The sequence below is a fragment of the Hylobates moloch genome, unplaced genomic scaffold (genome assembly GCF_009828535.3).
Source record: "Hylobates moloch isolate HMO894 unplaced genomic scaffold, HMol_V3 SCAFFOLD_3, whole genome shotgun sequence".
Taxonomy (NCBI): Eukaryota; Metazoa; Chordata; class Mammalia; order Primates; family Hylobatidae; genus Hylobates; species Hylobates moloch.
Window position 1 is genome coordinate 6,043,234 of NW_026652278.1, and position 19,072 is coordinate 6,062,305.

The 19,072-nt window shown below is 47.2% G+C and overlaps 1 protein-coding gene across 2 annotated transcripts in view; it reads right to left on the reverse strand.

The window, feature by feature from the left end:
* The window catches only part of DOCK1 (dedicator of cytokinesis 1), a 546,602-nt gene that overhangs the window by 52,145 nt on the left and 475,385 nt on the right, over positions 1-19,072 (reverse strand). For both annotated transcript variants that reach the window (XM_032175218.3, XM_032175209.2), the window contains exon 38: positions 15,950-16,069. In XM_032175218.3, coding sequence (XP_032031109.1) covers positions 15,950-16,069 — 120 coding nt within the window. The remainder of the gene's footprint in view (positions 1-15,949; positions 16,070-19,072) is intronic.

Sequence of the window (19,072 nt, forward strand, 5' to 3'; positions counted from 1 at the left end):
ATACATATGTAACAAACCTGCACATTGTGCACATGTACCCTAAAACCCTAAAGTATAATTAAAAAAAAAAATAAAAATAAAATAAAATAAAAAAATAAAAACTAAAAAAACTAAAAAAATAAAAACTAAAAAAACTAAAAAAAAAAAAAAAAGTTGATAAGCTTTTGACACATGTGGAATACTTTTTTGATAGATAGTTGGCCTGAATTTCCCTTATTTTTCTTGGGAAAAGCAAAGCGGATTACTGGAGAAAACCGTGAAAAAGTCAGAAGAACCACCTCTTCTATGAAGCCTTCCTAGCTGCTGCATACTCTCTTCCTTTCTGCTCCCACAAAGACCCAGGATCCTGCTGCCTCAAAACTTTTGGTAAGGTACTGAAACTAGCATGCCCCTTTGTCATTCCTCCTCAGAGAATATAAGCCCTTGAGGACAGGGGCTCAACTTTATCAACCTGTAAAACCCAGGGCCTGCTTAACAAGGTTTAGTGAACAGAACTGCAGGATGCTGATTTACAATCAAGAAAGCTTCCTACCATCCTATATGCTGCATTCCCAGCCACGAATCACCACTTCTCAACTTCCATCATTCCCACAAGACGGTAGCACCAGTCCTCAGGGGAACCACGCAGCTTTGGAACCACCCAACAGGCCAAGCTTTCTAGGCCCCAAACCTGGATTACCCTTGGCACTGAGCCCCCACCCACCTGCTGCACAAAAAAAGACCAAGGCATTGCAGTAAAGAAAGAGTTTAATTGACATAAGGCCAGCCATGCTGTTACAGCAGGTAGCTAGTCAGGCATGAGCCGGGCAGGAGAGGGCTGCCCTGACACCCTACCAGGAAAGTCAGGTGACCATCAGGTGATGGTCAGGCAGTTGTTACACTGTCTCTCTAAAATAATAATTGGTCGCAGACAGTGCCAGGGAAAGGCAGTTTCCCAAGAGCTAGAAACACCTTAAGCTGGTGATCAGCAGCTTCCTGATAAGATCTCAGGAGTTGGGTGAGTGGGCTCAAGCATGTGAATTGAAAGGCAAAATGGTGGAGTTTAACTGGTAACCTTCTGGGGCATTCCACCAGAAAAGGGATGCACGATGCTGGAAGTAGGCCAGCATATCAAACCCCAAGCCCAAGGTCAAATGGGGCACTTGACCTCCAAGATGTCTGCTTGGCCCTCTTCCAAGTGTACTTTCTTTCCATTCCTGCTCTAAAACTTTTTAATAAACTTTCGCTCCTGCTCTGAAACTTGCCTCAGTCTCTTCTTCTGCCTTATGCCCCTCAATTGAATTCCTTCTTCTGAGAAGGTGAGAACTGAGGTTGCTGCAGAGCTGTACGGATTTGCGGCCAGTAACACCGCCATGTGGGAGACGGTGTCATTACTCAAATCAGTCTCCCCAAAGGTTCCTAGGGGAGGGGCTTTTCAAAGGCAGTTTGGGAGAAGGGGTGGTGGTGGCCAGGTAATAATGCATGCTTGCTGCTGATGAGTTGGGTCGGAGATGAAATCACAGGGGGTTAGAGCTGTCCTCTTGAGCCGAGTTGCTTCTAGGTGGGCCATAGGAGTGGGTCTGGGTGGAGCCAGGTGTCAGACATGCAAACAACCTGAAAAGATCTCAAAAGGCTCATCTACAGTAGTGAAGTTGCATATTTTGTGAGCAGTCTACACCTTAGCAGAATTCAGGTTTCTCCCCTCTTCCTAGCCTGATGGCCTTTCATTAGCTTTGTCAAGACGGCTGAGTTTTAGGGAAGGCCTATTATCATTTAAACCATAAACTAGAGGTCTCCCAAAGTTGGCTTAGCCAAAGCCCAGGAATGATTACAGGAGAGGCATGACTGGGGGTGGGAGGCGGGTGAGGATTTAGATCAGATCCCTTTTACTGCCATCATTTCCTCACTGTTAATTTTTTTGCAAAGGTGGTTTCGGCTGTTCCCAGCTTACTCTATGTCCAGCCACCTGTGCTCTCCTGTTTAAGGCCTCCAATCACCTTGTGAGGTGGGCATCTGCATTATACCCATTTTGCAGATAAGGAATCTAGGGATCAGACTGGTAAGTAGCTTTGCCAAGGACACACAGCAGATAAGTGGTGGGCTTGACCCAGCGTGGCGTTTTTGAAAGTCCTTGCTCCTGATGGCCACGTAGCAGCACTTCCAAGCTGCTTCCCCATCTCCTGCCAGGATGGATTTGAAAAGAGTCCAGGCTGGCCTTGAACTCCAGGTTCCCACAGGGGAGACAGACTGCCGAGCCCCAAACCTGGGTCACCCGTGGCACTGAGCCCCCACCCGCTCACTGGCCTTTGCCTTTTCTTTCTAGGATGACCCCACTGAAGTCCTCACTCACTTCAGAGCCACCCAATAAACTTAAGAACACTGTTTTACTTAAATGCTCCCGAAGTACTCTTGTCATAGCCACGATGTAAAGAAACCATCTGCTATTTTTTTTTTGATGAGAGTAAAAGTTATTCTACAATCAGAGCTGCATTTTAATACTTTGAATAACAAAATAAAAGTAAGCCGAAAGAAGACAAAGATTTCAGAGCTGGGACCAGTGTCCAGGGATGGTAGGAGGTGGCCCAAGATGTCCTGCCTAGGGTCCCTGCTGTGCTACCTGGTCCCTTCCCAGGGTCCCTGTCTGTCTGTCTCCCCCATCCTGCTGATGGTTTAAAGTTGCCTCCCGTTCCTGGAATATCTCAGTCTGCTGCTGTAAGTCTTTTGTATGTCCTCTGCCAGAGCCCCGGCTCACATTTTCTAGGAAGGGAGAACTTCCCTACTTTTAATGTTTTTTTAAAGCTCCAGTGACCACTTCCTCTCTAAGCAGATTTCCATTTCAAAGAGAACATTACCTTTCTTTGTAGGTCTCTTACACTGGATTTTCTTTTCTTTTTTTTTTTTTTTTTAATTTTCTGCAAGTGGATACAAACTCTGTAGCTGCCTAGAATGCCAGGGCTTCTAATTCATTCCTTAGTAAAAGCCTAATCTGTTTTTATCCTAAATGACAGAGGAGATACTTTAGATACATATCAAAAGTAATTGTTTTTAAAAGAAATACAAGTCTTGAGTAAATATCTTCTCAGACTCACCCTCAGGTTAGATGGTGGTATCTTCTATCAGATTTCCTGTGACTATATATCTCTCATCCCTCCCCGCTACCCCCGGCATGTTCTACAGGACTCTGCATTAAGGAGATTTTCATCTACTTTTAATTGGATGGGGCTTTAAAGAGAGTGTGGGTAATTCATACTTCCAACGTGAATATCTTGGAAAATGTTTCTGTGCCAGACAGAAGGCAGATTCAATATGATCTAGATTTAGATTATCTCAGTGAAAGAATCACTTTAACCTCTGTGATTGAACACCCTGGTTTGGCTCCGTTCTCAGAAAGTGCTACAGGCTTATGAGGTTTGCCACAGCCCCAAATGAAAAAGCCCCATATCAGCAGAAAACTTTATTTTCTGATGCGAAATCCTTAATCCAATTTACGGCATTCTTGAAATTGCCGGTTGAGTTGCAGCATGGAGCACGGTCTCCCCACCCCTGCTTTCCCCCAGATGATATGAGACGTGTTCTTTTGAGATGATAATCTTCTCTCTATTTTTCTGAACCTCCTGGTTTCAGGAAGTTCCATTTCTTCAAGTTCCATGAATAGAAACTTGAATAAAAACTTTCTTTTATAATAAAACTCCTCCCTTAGTTCCCAGACAGAAGCAGCTGTAGAGAACGTAGCAGGAATTGATTTCTTACCCATGAGGTGATGTTGACGATTCTGATAGGATGACAACACGGATGTCACAGGACAAGGGAACAGCAGCAGATGAAAGGAAAGATGCCAGCCGGGACAGCCATCCCTTTCTAATAATTCAGGCTGGCGATGACTCACCAGGATACTGGTGGGCGACTCTGGTTTCATTTGCTGACTAGCTGTAAGTAACTCACCAGTGCAGATACTTCACAGGATGCTTGAATTTCAGACATTCTTCTAAAATTCATCTGTTCTGTTTTTTCACAGCAGTTATTGGGAAAAGAGTCATACTCAATTACCTTCTGAATTTCCAGAGTCCCACACAGGTCTCTGACATCAAAATGGATTAAAATCACTGGTGCGGAAGAATCCGGAGCTCTGGGGGAGGTCCCTCAGCAGCACAGGAGCCAGGGAGGCCCAGGACTAGCAGGAGGCTGCGTTCAGTCCGTTCTTTGCTCAATGCGTGCTGAGCGACAGCGTCCCTTCCAGGTGTGGGGCTGGCGGCCCTGGTGAGGGGGGGCCTGCATGATTCCAAGGGCCCAGCTAGTCTTGGTGCTGCCTGCAACTACGCTGCAAGGAGGGGAGACCCTTTTCAAGCATCTCCCCTCTCTCTAGGCCCCTCACTTTTTCCTTGAGCCAAGCCTCATCCTTTGTCCTCCTGGAGTGCTCAACCGGCACTGACTGATCTGGGTGCAGGACTGACTTTTTGCAAAGACCTTTCTGACACAGACTCAGGCCTGACTCCCTGCGCCAGCAAAGATGGTCTGCAGTTCAAAGCTGACTGATGCCAAAGTCACCCCAAGTGTGCACAAGATGGATCAGCCACTCCAATGTCATACTGGAGCCACTGCCCATGTCACACAGGAGCCCCACCACACGAGAACCCCTGCCTTGTCAAATCGGAGTCACTGCTGTGTAATACAGGAGTCACTCCTGTGTCATCCAGGAGCCACTATTTGTGTCATCCAGGAGCCACGACCCATGTCATCCAGGAGTCACTGCCCAGGACATGCAGGACCCACTACCTGGGTCATACAGGAGACACTGCCCGTGTCATACAGGAGTCACTGCCCGTGTCATACAGGAGTCACTGCGTGGGTCATACAGGAGCCCCTGCCCAGGTCATACAGGAGACGCTGCCCGGGTCATACAGGAGACGCTGCCCGTGTCATACAGGAGTCACTGCCTGGGTCATACAGGAGATGCTGCCCAGGTCATACAGGAGACGCTGCCCGGGTCATATGGGAGACGCTGCCCGGGTCATACAGGAGACGCTGCCTGGTCATGCAGGAGCTATTACTACCTGTGTCATGCAGGAATCACTGCTCAGATCACATATGAGTCACTGCCCATGTAACTTATGCTCATCAACATGGCTCCTTTATTCCACAGCAAGTCCTTATTAGTCAAAACAGAAAACTACTCACTGAGCTTGTAATGCCCTAGATAAAAAAAATAAAGAAGGTTTTTTTTTTTTTTTTTTTTTTAACAGAGATATGGCATTTTTTTCTTTAGGCCGGGACATTTGTAGTTTTGCAAAGAAAGACCTTGAAAAGACTAAAGCAGGCAGCAAGAGATCCGGCTGCTTCTCGCTCGGTGCTTTAACTGGAGAGAAAGAGACATCGTGCTGCTCACTCCTGCCTGCCACAGGCAGCTACTGGCCACTGGTGAGGGAGTGGGCTCCAGAGACAACAGGAGGAGAGGAACAGCATGTGCAGACCACCCTTTATGGAGTGTTGTAGAAAAAGGAGGAGAAATGGGCAGTGGCTGGACAGGGGAGTTGGAACAAGAAAGAACTCTTCTTAAAGGTCAGAGCAATAATGGCATGGTTGCAGGTGGGAGGGTGGGAGCTGACAGAGAACAACGCGTGGGTGCTGCAAGGGGAGAGTGCGGACTTGCTGGTGAGATGTCCTGGGATTGGGGGGGATCCAGGGCACAGGCTGGGGAGTCACCAAACATCACTGCAGCTGTGACCTGGCCCGTGGCTCTCTATGCACCCAGCATCACTGCAGCCGTAACCTGGTCCAGGATTCTTGAATGCAGCCAGCATCACTGCAGCTGTGAGCTATCCCAGGACTCTCTATGCACCCAGCATCACTGCAGCTGTGACCTGGCCCAGGACTCTCTATACACCCAGCATCACTGCAGCTGCGACCCTGCTCATTTCTCCCTTTTCTTGACACCCTCCTTTAAATGCCCTGCACAGGACTGCTCAGTGTGCACCCTCGCCGCCTTGCTCAATGCTGAAAGGATGAAAGGACCTCCATCTGCTCTCTGCAGCAAGTTGGGCATTCCCTCCCTACATATTCCTCCCAGCAAGAACTCTTGGCTTCTAGGCCAGTGGGTGACCCAGCCACTCCTGGCACTTGCTTTTCTGACTTTAACCCTGTTCAAGGGTCTTTGACACTGTGGAATCAGCTAACTTGAAGTCTCATGACATCACTTCCATCTGCCACTGGCTTTGTGGGGCTCAGGCCTGGCCCAATGCCCCAGCCCTCGTCTGGTCTCTGGCCCCCACCCTCCCTCCTCTAAGTCGGCTGCCACCATGTTGCCAGAATTACCCCCTGAAAAGAGGAAAATGAAATCATTATTTTCTACTTTCATGAAATTTCCATTGGGTCCTTGTAAGCCAGATCTTCAGGAGACAATACAGGGCCACTGACAAACCAGCTCCAATGTCTTTGCTATGCTCCGAATATTTGTGTCTCCCCCAAATTCACGGGTTGAAATCCTCACCTTCAAGGTGTTGGCATTAGGGATGAGGCCTATCGAGGGTGATTAGGTCATGACGGTGGAGCCCTCATGAATGGGATGAGTGGCCTCAAAACAGAGGCCCGGGAGAGCGCCCTCACACCTGCCAGGACATGACAACTCAGAGAAGGCACTACTTACGTGGAGCAGGCAGAAGGCCCTCTCCAGATACCAAATCTGTGAGTGCCTTGATCTAGGAATCCCCAGGTCCAGAATGGTGAGAAATGAATTTGTGGTTTATAAACCACCCAGTCTGTGGCATTTTGTTATAGGAGCATGAAGGGACGAAGACAGTCCCCTGCATTGCTATCTCCCAGAATGGCTCTACTTCCCCGGAAAAGTGAGATGTCATCAGGAGCTCTTCCCCTTCTGGCGCTATTCTCACAATCTGAAATTCCCGTTCCTCCCAGCCATCATCTGGCAAACTTAATTTCACTCTTCAAGAAGCACGAAATGTGACCACCTCTGTGAAGTCTTCTCCAGCTCTCCGAAAGAAGGCATCACTCCTGCACCTGTGAGATAGGGAGACCCAGCGCCCACCTGTGTGATGGGTGGAAGGTGGGTTTTGTTATTTATCTGCTCCTATGACAGCCCTGATGCTAGAATTGCCTCGAGGTGGGCCTGGCTCCATCTCGGTATTTCACGGCGCAGGACGGCACTGGGAACACTGTAGCCTTTGAGTGGAAAAGCTTGTTAGTGATTCCACATAAGCTAAGGGAGCAGTGTTGTTACTGACTCGAAAATGGACTTTCTCAGGCTTTGATCATTAATTACTGTATAGGAGCAAATCATAATGAACATATGATCTCCTTGAATATTCACGCCAAATTCTGGCTGAATAGGTTCTGCTAATATCACATTTTCAAAAATTCTAGAAATGCCAACAAGAAACCCATATGAGGGCTTCATTATGTTGACCTGCAATCCCTCTTAATAACAACTGTGTTCCCAAAGGGAAACTTAGAAGATGAGAAAATTTCACCCCAAATACTTGGAAAAGAGATGCACACATTTGACCAAAAATGGAAATTTGCTCCAAACTCCTATTTTTAGTTTACACAATGATGCAAGACGCTTTTTTTTTTTTTTTTTTTTTACTTTGGTGCAAGGCGAAGTGTGAACTTTGTCAAGGGAAGGTTATTTTAAGGGAAAATACAACAGAGCTCCAGCTGAAAATAGTCACAGGGCTTCATATATCACTTGGGCTATAAATTATGTATCGCATTTGTCAACCTGCCAGGCTGTTTCTTGATTTCAGAGGTGGCTGGTGTTGGCTAATACTGACTGCCTCACTCTGAGTGCATTTTCCTTATAGGAGGACTTCTATTTTTGACTCTTATCCTCCACAGAGAAGCCTGGTAATTTTCAGTGAAGTACTTGGATTAAGGGCTTTATCGAAAATTATTAGGCCTCAACCAAACACAATAAGACAGACAATACAGAGCATCTTCAGAAAAGAACACTGGTCTGCCATGATAAAACCAACAGAAGGCTTTTGGGGGACACTCAGGCGGGCGGCAAGAATAGAATGGAAAAGGAGCAAGGAGTCATTGTTAGCTCGGGAAGGAAGAAACGTAAAAGAATGAAAATGGAAACAGATGGAAATGACATTTTACAGAGAGAAAGAAAAAGATTAAGAAACCAAGAGCTAGGCTGAAAGACATTCAAAACTTTAAAAAACGGTGGAAAAGGAAAAATAGAAGAATGATTCCGTGGGGAAGAAATACAGAAAGATAACAGAACATCATTCAAAAGCCCGTGTCCAATATAAAACAGCAGCAAATCCATTCTGCTTTGCTGGTTTCCAAGCACAAAGGCAGAGAAACTTTAATATCACCCGATTCCCGTCTCTCCCTGGCCCCCACGCCCCCGATCTCCTGGGGAGCACAGAGAGACGCCATCGCAGGGGGCTTGGGATGGGGACCCCTGCTCCCTTAACAGCCTGCTCAGCCTTGTCCAGAGGCAAGCTTGTTCTGGATTCTGGAAGCCCCTATTTCCCCTAGGAAGCTGTAGACATTTCAAACAGTGAATGAGCTCTAGGGTGTATATCCTTTCCACAGAGTAAGTACGTAATGAAGATTTCCTTAATTGCATATAGAAATGGGCCACGAGGAGACAGGCTGGGTCAGTGGAGCTGTAGCTGGGTCATGGTTTTGCCAGTCTGAGGTCCCACTTGTCTTCCATTTTATCGTCTTGCAAGCCCCAGTAGTCACTGGTCTCCAAGCTTAACTGAGGTCATAAGTCTCCTTACCCCAATACATTTGTACAACTGGAATTGCATTTTTTCCCCTAAAATGAAATACATGTAAGATCGAACCAAGGAAATTCTTGTAAACACTCCAAGGGCTATGGGCACACGCTCAGGACGTGAGCCTGGTGCACGTGGCGCCAGTCAGGTCGGTAAGTTCTGTGGATGCTGACGGCCCTCCCTGCATGCTTGTCTGCCCGTCCGCTCACTTAATAAACTGCTGTAATCATTCGGACGGAAGATTGTTATTTTTAACATACAAGATTCTAGACAGGAAAATCCGGCCCTGCTCCTGCAAGAATTTGTCTCCGTCTGATCCATAACCTTTGCAGTGAATGTGGTGCTAAAGTGAAGTTAGTGTTAGCCTTGGGAAAGGAGCACGCTGATAAAACCTGACTGCGATGCAGCACGTGGCAGAGTGGGGTGGGATCTGCCCCCCGGCCGGGCGCTGGGAGGCATGGCCTTTCGCTCTCCCAGGAGCTCAGTCTGGGTCAGGAAGCAAGATCCGTTAACAAACAAAATATGCCCCAAATAAGGAACTTTGTGGAAAGTCTGAGTGACGGCCACCTTCTTGATTGTGTGCTGTTTCCTCAAGTGCTGGCCAGAATGTGCTCAACTCACTAATAAATGAACACCCTGAAAGCCCCGTGCCTGTGTATGTGTGTGGGCAGGGGGTGTCTGGGACCTGGCTGTACTCACTGTTCGATGTTGCTGTGAGCCTAAATCCACTCTTTAAAAAGCTATTTAAAAAAATGGAGTAGAGCCCAGGCCACGGCACAGCTCCCTCAGAGGGAGATCCAGAGGTGGCAGCCACAGCCGCTGCCTCTGCTCTCAGGAATTTAAGTCAGCACGGGCCCTGGGGACTCAGGGATGGTCCCTGGAGCAGCTGGGACATCACCTGGGAGCTTCTCAGAAATGCAGAGCCTCGGGCCCCACCCCAGACCAGCTGAATCAAAACCTGGATTTTAACAAGATTCCCCAGTGAACTCCAAAAGCCACGAAAGTTTGAGAGCAGTGAAATATGCCCAGAAGGCGGGAAGGCAGCCGTCATGGCAGCCGTCACACGAGACAGCAGCAAGAAGCAGTTGGTCCACGCCCGGGCAGACCATGGGAAGGTGCAAGGGCTTGGGGATCAGAGGGCATGTTCAGAAGGCCAGATGCTGTGGGTGGTGAGAGGGTACATCTGGAGGCTCGACTCCTACTCTAAGGGGCCTCATGCCAGGTGAGAGGCCTGGATCGCCTGCAGAGGAGATGGGGGAATCCCCAAGGTTTGGGCATCTTTGAAGTAGTTCACGCTGTGATCCACAGGCCACTTTATTAGAAACCAGACTGCTATCTATCTGCAGGAGCAGAAGGGTGGAGACAGGCATGGGGCCTTGGGGAGGAGAGTGGGTAGGCATCTCAGACAGACCCAGGTGAGAGGGACCGAGAGCTTACAAGGAGACACAAAGTGAACTGGATCTAGCAGCAGGGCTTCTGCCCACAGGCCCGAGTTGTTCAGAAGTGGCCCAGGTAGAACCGGGTCAAGATGGTGCGGATCTTAGAGCCAGTCTGTCAGCGGGGAAGGCTCGCATTCCCTAAGGCACGTGCACAGACAGATCCTGAAGAGCAAACGTGACTTATCCTTGCTAAGCCTGGGAAACGAAAAATGAGATCATAATGGGATTTGTCCAAAGCACAAATGAAAACAACATCACCGAGGGGCACAATTCTAAATTTTAATAATAAAATAGGTATCGGAAAACTCTGTCTTGCTCCAACAAGGAGATCCTGCTTTTTCTTGATTTCTTACACTTTATCTTCACGGCTGCCTGTTTCTACCTCTCTCCTATTTGCCTCATCTGTATTTCCTTCGGGGCCATGTGAGAACTCCCAAGTCACCCTTCCCTCCAGGTTCCTGCTGGTAACTGCCGTACTCTTGACAGCTGTTTCACCACTACAGAAATGACATTGAGTCACAGGAAAAGACATCGTATCTTGGCGCTTGTGATTATGCTTGATCATGCTTTTTTCCTTGCCATTTCGACATACCTTTTATTCTTTCCAGACTTGGGTCCCCATTTTGTAACTCTTTCAGAAATATTTTAGCTTTTTAAATATTCCTGTAGTCTAAGGAGTAGATCTCAACAGGCACGCAGGCAATTCTGGCTGCCTCTGAGGCCCCACAGGACAGTGGGCAGCTTCAGCTTCCCAGCCGCATGTGGGCGGCAGTGCTGGTCTGACGACGTTCTTGGCACTCAACAAGAGCAAAGTCTTTGACTCAGAGCAGCACCGTCCAACAGGAACCCAATAGGAGCCACATCTGTGCATGTTGCATTTCCTAGCTGTGGCCAGGCTGGTCTCAAACTCCTGACCTCAGGTGATCTGCCCCGCCTCAGCCCAAAGTGCTGGGATTACAGGCATGAGCCACCATGCCCGGCCGGTCCCACACACTTTTGAACAACCCAGATCTCACGAGAACTCACTCACTCTCACGACACAGCACCAAGGAGGAAATCCACCCTTATGACCCAGTCACCTCCCACCAGGCCCCAACTCCAACAATGGAGATTACAGCGACTTGAGATTTGGGCAGGGAGCCAGATGCAAACCATATCAGGGCCCCACACGGATCAAGGCCCTCCGTCAAGTTTCCTTGGGCTGTGTCACCTGCCCACTAAGGCCTGTGATGACCTGTGGACCATTTAAAAAGTATTTTTCCCCCAAGATAATTGCAATCTGGGAATGGTGTGTGGAAAGGTGTGCCCTGGGCCCTCCCAACTTCAAGCTTCTCAACCTTTAGCCACGGCCTTTGTCATTCCACCGCATTTAGGAAAGGCAGGAGGATGTTATTTCTCAAATGATGGCACATCCCCAAAGCAGCCAGGGATACTCAGGCCTCAGCCTTGTTTCTTAAACAAAAGTGATTCTAAGTCTGGCACAAAATATCACACTTCGAGCTTCTACTGTGACCCCCCTTCCTCCTGCACTGGCCACCTGGTGGGATTCCCCACATCGCAGTCACGGGGGTCAGGAGCCCATTCTCTCAGGCTGCTTCTTCTGCAGGGTCCTGCCTACCTATGACCCCTCTTTAATGGAAGAAGGAAACTCCACGACAGAGAAACAAGGATTGAGGCCCAACAAGTTTTATGAGATGCTATTCTCACATCTCTAGTTGGGGGGAAGCCAAGTTATTTGGGAGACTAGTGTGGATGCCGTCTTTCTCAGAATACATGCATACTTAGGGGATTTCTAGATGAACTTTTGTTAATCTAGATTGGATGGTGCTCTTGACTGGAACCCGACTCACCTGTCTAACGAGCTGTGTGGTACACATGGGTGCCGCTCACACTCACCTGCCCCTAAGGGCACTTCTCTACCCCTTGAAGGCTGGGGTGACCATGTGATCTGCTTCAGCCAATGACACAAACACTGTCATTTTGGGGCAGAAGCCCCAGGGCAGGGGACTCCTTGCTGTCCTCTCCAGCTGTGTTTCTCTGTGACGGAACCTCCGTTCACCTGGGTTCCGAGCGAAAAGGAGGACACGGAGCATGTGTGAGAAACACACCTGTGCTGTTTGGAGCCATGGAGATTCAGAGAGGTTCAGACTCTAGTGCAGGCCATCCAGATTGTTACGGAAGATGAATTATTTCCTACTGCTCTTTTTCCCAGAAAATGTAATGCTTGTTGATGTTAAAATGAATTTTTTGCCTTGCAGCTGATCACTCAGATACTTCAAATTTCATTTTATCAAATTCTTTCCAGCACCTGTTCTTCGTCTCACTTTAGTTTTAGAGGGATAAGGAGGCTTTGTTCCTTTTTAACATTCTCGTGGAAATATTATGGATATTCAGAAGTGGCTTTTCCATCGGTTTTATCGATACAGCTACTATGAAGAAAATTCTCCTAAAACTTATTCTGATTCAAGACCAGCCAATGATCACTTTGCCATAGCCCTTGTTCTGTCTCCACCAAAACACAGGGACATCTGAGGACACTCCTTGAGTCCGTTTTGCTTTAGCTGCCCATCCCATTTCGTCACTTGAATTCATTTTTTCTAAGGCGGGCTTTCTCAACCTGGACACGACAGGGATTCTGGGCTATTTCTTTCTGGTGTGGGGCCATGTGTGCGCACTGTTGGAGGGTTGGCAGCACCTTCTCTTCCCCCAGTCAGGAGAACCCACAATGCCTCCTGCAGATCTCAGTTGAGAACCACTGTTCTGAACCGAACACATTCGTTTTGCCCCTCCAAATGATTTTTTGGATGAACTATCACAATGTAGAAAAAGATATTTGGCAACCTTTGCTTAAAAAAACAAACTCTGTTTTTTGATTTATCATTTATTGAAGGCCATCTGTCCTGCCATACATGAGCATTTCTCATCTGTCAGGAAGCACTGTTAAATGCTGACTTTTCATTCATTTGTTCCTTCTGTCCACACACGTCCATAATGTAATGAGCATGTGCTGTGTGCCAGGCACTGTTCCAAGCATTAGATGCATGGTGGGGAATCGACGCGTCAGAGCTCAGAGCCTACTGGGGAACTCATTAAAGAAACACACAAGCAAATCTATCATTGCAAATGACAGTGGGCGCCATAAAGGAGAAAAGAGGATGTTTCCGTGGCTGGAGAAGCAGTGACATTTAAGCTGAGACAGGAAGGAGTAAGCCCAGGGCACTGCAGGGAGACATTCCTTGAGTCCACCATGCACGTGTGGCCCTCTACCACAAAGTAACAGGTAGCCCAGAATGCCAGTCATGCCCAGATTGAGAAAGCCTGGCTTAGAAAAAGCTAATTCAAGTGACAAAATGGTACAGGCAGCAAAAGGAAAACTGACTCAAGCAACGTCCTCAAGGCAGCGCAGCAGAAACCCACTGGGCAGTGGCAGGGAAGGCTGGTGCATTTCAGGACGCAGAAGGGCCAGTGTGGCTGGAATGCAGAGGGCAAAGGAGGGAACGAGGGTGGAGAGGTCGCGGGAGCCAACGCTGGTCAGAGGATGTGCTGCCACAAAGAGAGCCCGGCAACAGCCATCAACAAATGCACGTATTCCTTCAGTCCTGTGACCTCTGGCCCCCGGGCCTCCCGGCCACCCCGGGGTCCCTGCCTCCTGCCCTGCCCATTCTGTAGCACTGCCCACCCTGGAGCCAAGAAGCCACAGTGGGGAAGGGATGGCTGCATTTGCTCCACGTCTTCACCAGTTTGCTGAGAAACAGGATTCTCCTGGCTAACCTAGTACAATTTTAGTAACTGGCCCTAATCCTCAAAGCTTCTCATTCCAGAGAACAAAAATATATCCTGTTCCACTACAGCAGCGGTCCCCAACCTTTTTGGCACCAGGGACTGGTTTCAGGGAGGAAAATTTTTCCATGGACCGGGGTAGGGGATGGTTTCAGGATGATTCAAGGGCATTACATTTATCATGCACTTTATTCCTATTATGATTACATTGTAATACATAACGAAATAATTATACAACTCACCATCACGTAGAATCAGTGGGAGCCTGAGCTTGTTTTCCTGCAACTAGATGATCCCATCAGGGGAAGATGGGAGACAGTGACAGATCATCAGGCATTAGATTCTCATAAGGAGTATGGCACCTAGATCCCTCACACGCACAGTTCACAATAGGGATCATGCTCCTGTGAGAATCTAATGGTGCTGCTGATCTGGCAGGAGGCAGAGCTCAGGTGGTAATGTGGGCGATGGGGAACAGCTGTAAACACAGATGAAGCTTTGCTCACTCACCCGTTGCTCACCTGCTGCTGTGCGGCCTGGTTCCTAACAGGCCACGACCTGTACCAGAGGCTGAGGACCTGGGGTTTGGGGACCCCTAAACTACAGGACTGGGTGTGTAATTCACAGAACATCTCCGATCCTTATTTCCAAGCAGCCTTTGGGAGCCCATATGCCATTCTGAAAACTTCAGACTTTCTCCCTGTGTCAAGAATGGCAGGGACAAATAAAGGATGCAGCAACGCTTACTGCAAATGTGAGCAGAATCCCAAGCTCGTGACCACGGGGACTCTGTTAAGTCATTGTTTTCAATGGGGTTTGGTTTACGTCAACAGCCACAAAAAGGGGCAGCCATCATCCCTCCTGGGCATCAGTGCAATTGTGGGTAGGACTGTGTCCCCAGAAATATTTGAAGTCCTAACCCCTAGTATTTCTGAATCTGACCTTATTTGGAAACAGATATTTGGATGTAATCAAGGGAAGATGAGGACCTGCTGGAGGAGAGTGGGCCCTCATCTGACTGCTGGTACCTCCTAAGGAGAAGGAGATTGAGACAGACTCGCCTGAGGAGAAGGCCTGTGATGACAGAGGCAGGGCTTGGAGCAATGTGGTTACAGATGACCAGTGCCAGAGACCGCCAGCAACACACGCAAAGGAAAAGGCACAGGGCAGATTTTCCCCTGCAGCCTTCAGAGGGGGTGGCCATGCCAACACCGTGACATCAGGCTTGCAGCTCCCAGCACTAAGCTATGAGAATACGTTCCCGTTGTTGAAAGCCACCTAGTTTGTTCTATAGCAGCCCTAGGATGTGAATGCCGGTACCTTCATAAAGTGTGCTAGTCAGTTTTCTCAAAGGAAAAAAAGAAAAATAAAACAGGTTCTGAAATGAGTTAGGAATCTTGATGAAACCAAAGAAGAAGTTCCAATGTCACTTCGGTGGCAGGTTTTAAAAACTTCTGAAACTGAAACAGCTTTTTTTTTTTTTTTAATAGTTACTGCATATCTGAATCACAAAAACTACAGTGATCAAATATAATACTGGCTGATTAAAATGACAGCAGGTTTCCTTTTAGTGGAAGTCAAGTGGAATCTATAATTTTGTTTAAGCCAATTAAACTAGAAGCCACCAGGATGGAGCAATATCCATCCTACCATGGGATTAATTCTTCCGTGACAACAGAAAAATGCAGGATGTCAAAGGAATACATTAGCTCTGTGGGCACAGAAACACCTCCGAATCACTGTTCCAGACTTAGTTCCCTCTGGTAAGGGTTATAAAAATACTTGGTGCTTTTTTAGAGCATCTATAAAAGGGCTATTGATTTTTTTTAAAAAAAGATTTCTACTTTTAAGTGCAAGCTGAAGGAACATGCATAAACATTTCAATATACAATTTGTAACAAATTTCTGGTTCTGCAAAAATCACATACTAAAAAACATGTTTACAATGCTGCAGGTAGGTGCACGGAAAGAGGATAACAAGAACAATTGCTTTTTGTATTTTACCTTGCCTTTGTCGAAGTAGTGGATGATCTCCTGGTAGAGCTGCTCCTTCAGCTGTCCCTGCGTGGTGGCCTGGTACCCGTCCCGCTGGGTGAGGTGGGCCACACACACATCCTCCGACCACTAAGGGAGAAGCAGAGCATGAGCGGCCCCGAGGTGGACACACCCAGGGACATGAGAATGGTGTGAGCTTCACATTAGACATGTATGTGGGCTGCGGTTCTGGAGACACTTGTGGCTGCTGTCAACAGGCTGGGGATTGCCAGGGCAGAGCCTCTGTCCGGACATACCGACAGGCATAAAAGACATGGGGGAGGCAGAGCTGCAGTGCGGTTCAGACAAAAGAAAAACCCAGCAGGTTCTGGAAAGCACAGAACTGGCAGCTTGCAAATGACACCTCCTAACATCCCGGGACAAATCAGGAACCAGGTGATCCAGAGCCATCCCAAGAGCTGCAACCCAGGGCTCTGGTCTCAGTGCTGCGTGGGTTGGCATTTTAATCAACAGCAAAGATGGTACATGGAACACACAAGTCACCCAGAAAGGGACTAGAAAGGCTGTCAAGCTCCTTAAAGATGGGGAGGTGTCTTTGCACCATCAGCCATAGGCAAGGTGCTGGGCCCAGAGTCAGGGCTTGGCCAGTATTCCTGGAAGCATTGGTGCAGTCGGCATGTGAGCTGAAGATGCACCAGGAGACACGCCAGAGGGCAGGCAGGGCCACCTGACAGATACAACGTGTCAGCTCCTGAACTTGGGCTCAACACATCAGTGGCATTAAGTATAGGGTTCAATAAAATTCAGCAGCTATTTGATGAGGACCTGCTGTAAGCCACAAACTAGGTCAAAGAGGAGGCGGAAGATGCCTGACCCCCAGGATGGTGCGATTCTACATTAGAGAATAATGACACAGAACAACACTGGGTGAGCTAGGACCGGGCCACTGCACTCTAGCCTGGACAACAGAGCAAGACCCTTCTATAAGAAGAAGAAAAAACAGAACAAGAAAAAGAACACTGTGAAAAAGACTCCACGGGCACCTAAGGGCAGGAGGCAAGTGCTCCCACTGGGCAGCCTGGAGGCTCACGGGAGGACACGGTGAGCATGGGCTTGCTTATTGCTGGCCCTAGGAGAGGCAGCTTGACCCTGTTTTCAGCCAGGCCAGGGAGGGTGCTGCAAAGGCACTAAGTGGGAAGCTGGGGTCCGGGCAATGGGGCAAGGCTCCGTCAGCTGCTTACTGTCTTAGCAAAGGTCCCGCCCCACTTTCCTGAAACCACGGGCTGGGGAGCACCTCCCGCTGGACATCAGGGCTCCCAGGCACAGAGCACGGGCCCTGTATGGCTCTGCCTTTCCAGAAAGGTCAGGCAAGAGTGAGACGCCTTTAAGTGGTCTGCAAGATTTTTCACCTTAAAACTGAACTTGCATATCTCCACCACAATTGGAGAAACTCTTTAACTTTGAAGTTTGTACAACATAATTGGTCTACTTTTATTGGAGGATGGAGAATAAAAGTAAAACTAGATTCTGAAATGTAACCACAATAAAATAAATTAAGAACAAGCAAGTTCATAATCCAAATGACTTCCTTGCATTTTTAAACCACTTTTGCAAATGAAAACATTGACTAGGGAAGCAAAAATCCTCTCTATCTTCCACTTCCACATGGAGATGTAATAATTTGATTGCTAGGTGAAAAACTAAACTTTTTATTGCTCTTGGTTTTAACGAAAGATATGCCTAACCTAAAAAGAAGATTCTATTTGAGGATTTTCAGTTAACAATAATATATCTGTCATACTGAAGAATTTTCACAACACAAATCATGTTCTTTGGTGAGTTGATTAACTAGCATGAATTCACATTTACAGTAATATCAAAACATATTTAGAAAAAATTGCAAAATGTAATGGGGCAAAAGATATGGAGAGAGATTATGTAGCATTCCCCATTAAACTGGAAAATTCCGAAGCCCAGGGGAAATGGTAATGCAATTGGGCCTGTTGATTTGAGTTGTCAAACAAACCATCATGCAGTTTGTAACAAACCCATCTGTACTCAATAAACCCAATGATTAAACAAATGATGTTTTTATGCACATATATATGTTTTACATTCACACATGCATATAAAAGTTTACGTTCTATGAGAGACAGAGTAAGAGTTGAGTGAGCAGTTTGTCAACCCCATTTTAATTTCCCTGGGGTAAAAGAAATATCTGCACAACTGCAAAAACACCTTGTTACTGAAATTTGAGTTTTGAACAAATGAAGACCATTAGAATTCATAGTGGGATAGCTGGTATCAGATGTACCAACTGAAATTTCCAACCTCATAAATTATGCTCCTTGGGAGAGCCTTATGTGGCATGGGGCCAAATGGGTCCTCAGACAGCCAGCCTCAGGAGGACAACTGATGAGACCCCTCCAGACTGAGCTGAGCTCTGTGTGTTTTATTTGTAACAGACACTGCTGTTTCCAGGCAGAGGCAAATTTCCACACCCAAATGTCTCTAGGGCAGCCTGTGTATATTTGTGTCACAGAAACTATCAGAAATTTCAGGATTGGGCCAAAGATGGAAGAGTCTTACCAGAGTTTTACTCCATAACACAATGTCTTCCTTAGCTCCTATTACCTAATTGACACTACTGAATGCCCATTTAATGTAATTATCTCTGGTTTTCTTTCATTACATTTTTGGTTTTTGGGAGGCTAGCCTAGATTTAGAAACATGACTCCTTGAATGAGCAGTCTTTGTGGAATGCCACCAAACTAAATTCTAATTCTTGTAACTGTTCTTATCCAATTCATAATTTTTCAAATTTTTATAAGGATGTCATGAGCAAGATCATCTAATAACTTGCTGAAGTTGTGAAATATAAAACTAGAGGCTGTATAGCAATTTATCCATCCATCCATCCATCCATCCATCCATCCATCCATCCATCCATCCATCATCCATCCATCCATCCATCCATCCATCCATCCATCCATCCATCCATCTGTCCGTCACTGTAAACAAAGAAAGTCAATGTCTGAAGCTACCTGAGTAATAAAAGAACCACTAAGAGTAGACAGTTGTCATGCCAGACTTGTGCTAGGGGCAACATTCTTTAGAAGAATCAGGCAGAGA